Consider the following 6,146-nt stretch of genomic DNA (forward strand, 5'->3'; position numbering starts at 1 on the left):
GGGAAATAACACGATCTGCTCACAGGCTTGGAAGAGCTCCCACTGCGCAGGTGGGCTCCCTCATGTAGGGTATCAGGTACCCTTTCCCATCGGTGCTGTATGCCACTGTGGCGGCCGCACCTCTGGTTCCAGTGCTGGGATCTCACTTAAGCTGACTTTTTCTTGAGGAGGTACCAGATTTCCCGTGACAAAACCATGGATTCTTAGAGCATCCGTTTAGGGCTGCTCCTTGTCCAGTTGATTTTTACAGTGCCTCTCCCTCTGTGCATCGGTGATGGGGAGGGTGGGGATAGAAAGGCAGGGTGCTCTGGGTGGCCCTTGCCATTATTTCATACGACAGCAGGGGAGAAAGAAGAGCTTGAAGAAGGACGGGGCAGACAGGGGCAGACGGGCTGCCAATAACAGTTGTTATTCTGACATTGCTTTTTTTGAGAAAAAGCTTTCGTCTTCTAAAGAAATGATGGGCTGGAAAGTTCTGGCCAGAGGAAGGTCCCTGGTTTGCTTCTGGCTTCTGGGTGACCTTGAGCAAGTTGCTCAGACCAGACGCCCCCAGCAATCTCTTGTGAAAACCAATGGGAAATTTGAGGCTTGAGGACTTCACCTGCGGATTACGAGTCAGGGCTCTGTGACGAGGGAGGCAACGTAAGAATCTAGCAGCAATTGAGGGAGGTCGGGGATCACGAGCCTGCGCCGGAGGAGTGCTGCAATGCAAGCTCACACCGTCACGAAACGCAGCTCACAGCCTGGCATGGGAAAGGCAGCTCACTTGGGGCACGCTTGGAAGGAGGGAATTTTTGGGGTGCTTGGGAGATTCCTGTCCACTGCAGAGCAGAGCTGGGATAAAGGTCAGCCACGGCCATGCCAAACCCAGCCGCATAGTTCCTGGGTGCCTCGAATGAGACAGGCTCCAAATGTCAGCAGCTGCTGGGCCGGGAAGATGATCCCGAACAATTCTCCTATTAATAGGCTGCAGAGGGGAGGCACGGAGCAGGGTGGGGCTCACTGGCCCCCTTCCTCAGGACGGGTCTCAGAGCATGTTCTCAATGTGATGCAGTGCCCGAGAGAAGGCAGAGGCCGAAATAACTCGCCCCTTTTCTGTGAGGAGGCAGCTGGCTCCAGGGTGAGTTCCCAGGAGCTGCCTGAGCTGGGGAATTGGGAAGAAAGCCTGGCCAGAGGTCGGGATCAGCATGAGCTTTGCTGGAGAGGGTGCAGTGTCCTCCCCATGCTGTGGTCCCCAGGAGGTCCCCATCCTGCCTTTGCCAGGACACCGGCTTGGCACAGACTCCTCCTCCCCATATTGCACCACATCAGGGTGAGCAGGAAGCTGGTGTAGATATATCTCCTCTTGTTCTCACCCGAAAAAAAGCTCTGATTTTTTTCACTTGCAATTTCTGGCGGGGTTTGACTAAAGCACAAGGCAGTCAAGTGACTTGTCTGCCTGTCAGGGGACTTATCGGAAAGTGGGGATTAGAGCTGTGATGTCCCTGCAGCTCCTGTCACCTCCGGGCGAGGGAAGGTGCGGTGGTACGTCAGGCTGGAGCCAGCTCTGCGTGGGAGACTCCAGCCCACGTCCCTGTTGCACAGCAGCCCAAGGCCAATTGCAAAAAATGATGGTCGGGCTGCGCTCGCATCAAAGTTTGACATTTAGAGAGCTTTTTGGCAAATGGGGTTTTATGTGCAGCCAGCTTTCTGTCGCTGCGACCAACAGAAATGGGCCATTCGATGCGGTTTGGGAGACTTTTACCTGGTGGGATGCTGCAACCCAAACGAACCCAGTTTGCGGTGCGAGGGAGCGTGGTGGCCTGGGGCGGCAACCTCGGTGGGGTGGGGGTGTCGGGATGCTCATGGGCTGGGTAAAATCAGAGAAGGGCCACTGCTTTGTAAAACGCACTTGGGGTGCAAAAGAGTTGGAGCTCAGATCTTATTTATGAGGGCTTGAGCCTGCAGTTTAGCCTGTCTGGCTGCGGGGTTTGGTCAGATCCTGCTTTTGCCCTGGGAGTGGTGGAATAGGAATTGCTCTTTGGGAAGCAGATTTGGGGAATACCTAAGAGAGGTTTTACTGGGGTGGCCCTCGGAGGCAGCGCAAGCCAGGTTTTGCAGATGCTTCTTCCCCTGGGGCCAGGCTGAGGTTTCGCAGAGTGGATTTTCTCCCAGCAGGCATCAAAGCGCATCTTTGTCTGATCCTTGGGATGTCAGAAGTTTCCTGGATAAAGCATTGAAAGGAAAAAGGACAGCTCTGACAGCCAGGCGTCACAGAGCAGAGGTTGCCATTTTTCCATGTCCCCAAGCTGTGCAGGAGCAGAGGGATGGGGGCTGGGGGCACATGGTGACCATCACCCTCGAGAGCAAAGCCCATGGGCAGGTGGCCACTGGGACAGCTGCTCGCATGGGCGCCTGCCCGGCGTTTTGGGCCATGCGACAGCAGGCGGGAGGGAAGCTCTGAGTCATCCTGCACATCACATGCGGCTCCGTCACCGGCTGGATGGATTTATCAGTTCGCCGAGCTCTTAGCCCAGTGCTGGGGCCAGCTGCATGGCAATAGCTGCAGTGCCCTGGGAAGGATCTCTCTACAAAAGTGTCCCCAGGCTCCTCCTGCCACTGTCACCAAGGAAGAGAATCGGTGTCAGACGTGACCCTCCGGAGGAGGTTGACCTGAACATGTTCGATGCAGGCTGAATTCCCTGGCTGGAGGCGGCTCTTTCCCCCGCCCCCTCCGGCACGCCAAGCAGCTGTAGGCGGCTCTGTCCCTCGCTCCTGCTGGAAAGCAGTGCAGATTGCAGGATAGGAAACCAGCCTTGGCCTAGCCGTGTCCTCCTGGGATGGCTGTGAAACTGGGGGCACTTTGGGGGTCCTATTTCACCCCTAGCCCCAGCCCCATACCCATTGCATTGTGCCACTGGTGTTGGTGCCTAAGGGAAAAGCCAGGTCCATAATGTGTGTGATGGAGCTGGGGCACAGGAGCAGTGTTTTACATCCGAGTGGGAAAATATTGTCTAAACCTCTCTGTGCAGAGGACAGAGGAATGACCTTGCAGGTGCTGATCTCTGTTGTATCAGGGTAGTTTCAGACTCAGGACTGCATTTTTCTTGCTGGCAAGCCCTAGGCATTGCTACACCTTCCAGATGTCACCCCAAGAAAACATTGAGGTTCCCTGCATCAAACCATGGCCTCTGCTGAGCACGTTTCCCTACCTCTCTGCCTCTTTTCTGGCCAATTTTAGCTTCAAGGATCCAATTTAGGGCAGGAGCAGGGAGCATCTGTGAAAAACAATCCATCCTGCCCCTCGGCAGCCCTAGTGCAAGCGCTGAGTTTCCAGCATTCTTCCAAGCCAGGGTTTAAAAGCCAAACCCTGGAGGGATGATGGCAGAAGCAAGTGAGGAGAAGTGTCTGTCTGGGACTCACCTCAAAGAAACTTGGTTCCCAGGACTGAAGGTTGGGTGCTTTGTAGCTGGGACTTGGCTGGAGACCCTGTGGTCCCTGTGCTGGAGGCATCGTTGCCGGAGGGCAGGATCCAGGCAGCTGGCGCAGCAGCCACGGGTTGGTGTTGAAAATGGGGGCTGTGAGTTTGCTGCTTTTAACCACTTCCACCCTTTTTATCCTGTTAATGGGTGTTTTGCACGTTTCTAGAAGAGACGGGGATTGATTAAGCAAAGGGGTGCAGATAAACCTGCAGGGATGGTGGAGTGGGAAGAGCTCCCCAGCCCTCAGGTAAAACCAGGGCATGACTGGACTGACTCCTTGAACGTTGTCCGTGGTGGGACATCTTTCTGGGATCACTTCTGGGTGCTGAGGACAGGCATGCTCAGTGTATGTTGTTGCTGCTCTCTTTTCAGATGCCTTGGTTCAAAGGCTGGAAGGTGGAGCGCAAGGAAGGCAATGCCAGCGGGGTGTCCCTCTTGGAGGCTCTGGACACCATCCTGCCCCCAACCCGCCCCACAGATAAACCCCTGCGCCTGCCCCTCCAGGACGTCTACAAGATTGGAGGTGAGCAGAAGCCTTGACACTGTCCCTCTTCCCTCTGCTTTAACCAGAGTCTTTGTTCCATGGGAATTTGGGAATGACATTTCCAGGTATTGCGAAACTGGAGGGACTGGGCTCTTCAAACTTGAGATAATGTTGGGGAGAAGGGTGGTAGCCCCAGGGCAAAGACCCCCTTTGAGACTGGGCTGTCTGAGGTGGAGGTAGCCATGCCCAAAGATGCCCAGGGACAGGAGAGGAGCAGCAGGATTGTGAGCTCTCCCCAGGGAACACACGATGCCGAAATGTTTGCAAATTTGGGTGTCCGAAATGGCTGGCAGGGCAAGTTGGAGGCAGCAAAAAACGTGCTGGGACCCAGCTGAGGGACAAGACCAGCAGGGAGGGGCACCGGTGAGGATGGTGCATGGTGACTTGGCCGCAATCTGCCCGTGCTTCCCAAATGCTAGTGTCCATCATTGGCACCTCCGCCTGCCGAGCTGGACCGTGGTGCCAGCCATGTAGGGAGCGCAGCGATCGGCGTGTCTCCCTTTTCCTCTGGAGTGGTGATGGGGACACTTTTCTGAGCTATAAATACCCCGTGAGCTCTCTGACCTGCTGGCAGCAGCACGCAGCCCTGCTGACTCACCCGGCTGCTGATCAGGCAGGCATTCCATCATTGGCACCTCCGCTTGCCGAGCTGGACCGTGGTGCCAGCCATGTAGGGAGCGCAGCGATCGGCGTGTCTCCCTTTTCCTCTGGAGTGGTGATGGGGACACTTTTCTGAGCTATAAATACCCCGTGAGCTCTCTGACCTGCTGGCAGCAGCACGCAGCCCTGCTGACTCACCCGGCTGCTGATCAGGCAGGCATAGCCGTTTCCAGCCTTTTTCCACGCTTTTCCAAGGACACGTGCACTGCAGAAACCAGGCAGTGATTGAAGATGGGTTTTAGCAGGCTTTTGAATGCAGTCTTTTGTTTGCAATGATGATGAAAGGTGGTGAGCAGGTCTGTGCCCTCCCTTGGCTCAGCTGGGGCAAAGAGAGAAGGTTTTACCATGAGGCAGGTCCTGAGAGAGGAGAGGCATCATGGAAAGAGGGAAGGTGGAGGCAGCAGGGGGGAGATGGAGGAGCGGATGGGTCCAGCCAACCTCCCCAACCTCTTTTCAAGGTTGTTTCTCTTAATGATTCTTCACCTGACTCCAAAGGTGAGTTTTCCCAAAGTCTCCTGATGACACCTCCTGATGAAGGGTGTTAAAGGTCCCCTTCATTTAATTAGCCACTCTCATTCCCTGGCATAGGTGGGCCTCGTCCCATGCTGATGTGTGGCCGTCAGGGATGTGGAGCGTGTCGTTGAACTCAGGCTGTGATGTGCCCGGTCCTCTATGCAGGAGATGCCACAGCTGCTACAAAAGAAGAGCTTTTAGGGCATGTGCATTGCTCAGGGCCTTCTCATTATGGTGTTATTCCTTTTTTACAAAACATTGAGTTGGAAGGATGGGCTCGTGGTATTTTTGAAGACCCTAATGTTGATCTTGCTGCTAAAAAATGAAGGGTTTTTTGGGCAAGAATCAAACGTGGTCTTTGGTGAAAACCACTGGAGATATCTTGCTTTTGCTGCAGCCAGACTCTGGCCCAGGGATATGCCAAGCAGGTTACATTTTGCTGTGCTCTGTCCTTGTCTCCACAGGGATCGGCACAGTCCCCGTGGGCCGAGTGGAGACTGGCATCCTGCGGCCTGGCATGGTGGTCACTTTTGCACCCGTGAACATCACCACCGAGGTGAAGTCCGTGGAGATGCACCACGAGGCCCTGAGTGAGGCTCTGCCTGGCGACAACGTTGGCTTCAATGTGAAGAACGTCTCCGTCAAGGACATCCGCCGTGGGAATGTCTGCGGGGACAGCAAGTCGGACCCACCCCAGGAGGCAGCGCAGTTCACATCTCAGGTCAGCAGAGCTGGTGGTGCCACCATGCATGGTTTGTCACCGTCCTCCGGCTCCCAGCCTTGCCCTGACATCGCTCTGTTCCCCAGGTGATCATCCTGAACCACCCCGGCCAGATCAGCGCCGGCTATTCGCCCGTCATCGACTGCCACACTGCACACATCGCCTGCAAGTTTGCTGAGCTGAAGGAGAAGATTGACCGGCGCTCTGGCAAGAAGCTGGAGGACAACCCCAAGTCCCTGAAATCGGG

The 6,146-nt window shown here is 55.4% G+C and overlaps 1 protein-coding gene across 1 annotated transcript in view; it reads left to right on the forward strand.

The window, feature by feature from the left end:
• EEF1A2 (eukaryotic translation elongation factor 1 alpha 2) overlaps nucleotides 1-6,146 on the forward strand; it is a 13,305-nt gene that overhangs the window by 5,972 nt on the left and 1,187 nt on the right. Inside the window, exons 4-6 of the mRNA XM_009705303.1 lie at nucleotides 3,834-3,984; nucleotides 5,643-5,899; nucleotides 5,986-6,146. The exon at nucleotides 5,986-6,146 is cut by the window's right edge and continues 89 nt beyond it. Of these exons, the coding sequence (XP_009703605.1) occupies nucleotides 3,834-3,984; nucleotides 5,643-5,899; nucleotides 5,986-6,146 (569 nt within the window). The remainder of the gene's footprint in view (nucleotides 1-3,833; nucleotides 3,985-5,642; nucleotides 5,900-5,985) is intronic.

This window comes from Cariama cristata, unplaced genomic scaffold (assembly GCF_000690535.1).
Source record: "Cariama cristata isolate BGI_N322 unplaced genomic scaffold, ASM69053v1 scaffold24098, whole genome shotgun sequence".
NCBI classification, from domain to species: Eukaryota; Metazoa; Chordata; class Aves; order Cariamiformes; family Cariamidae; genus Cariama; species Cariama cristata.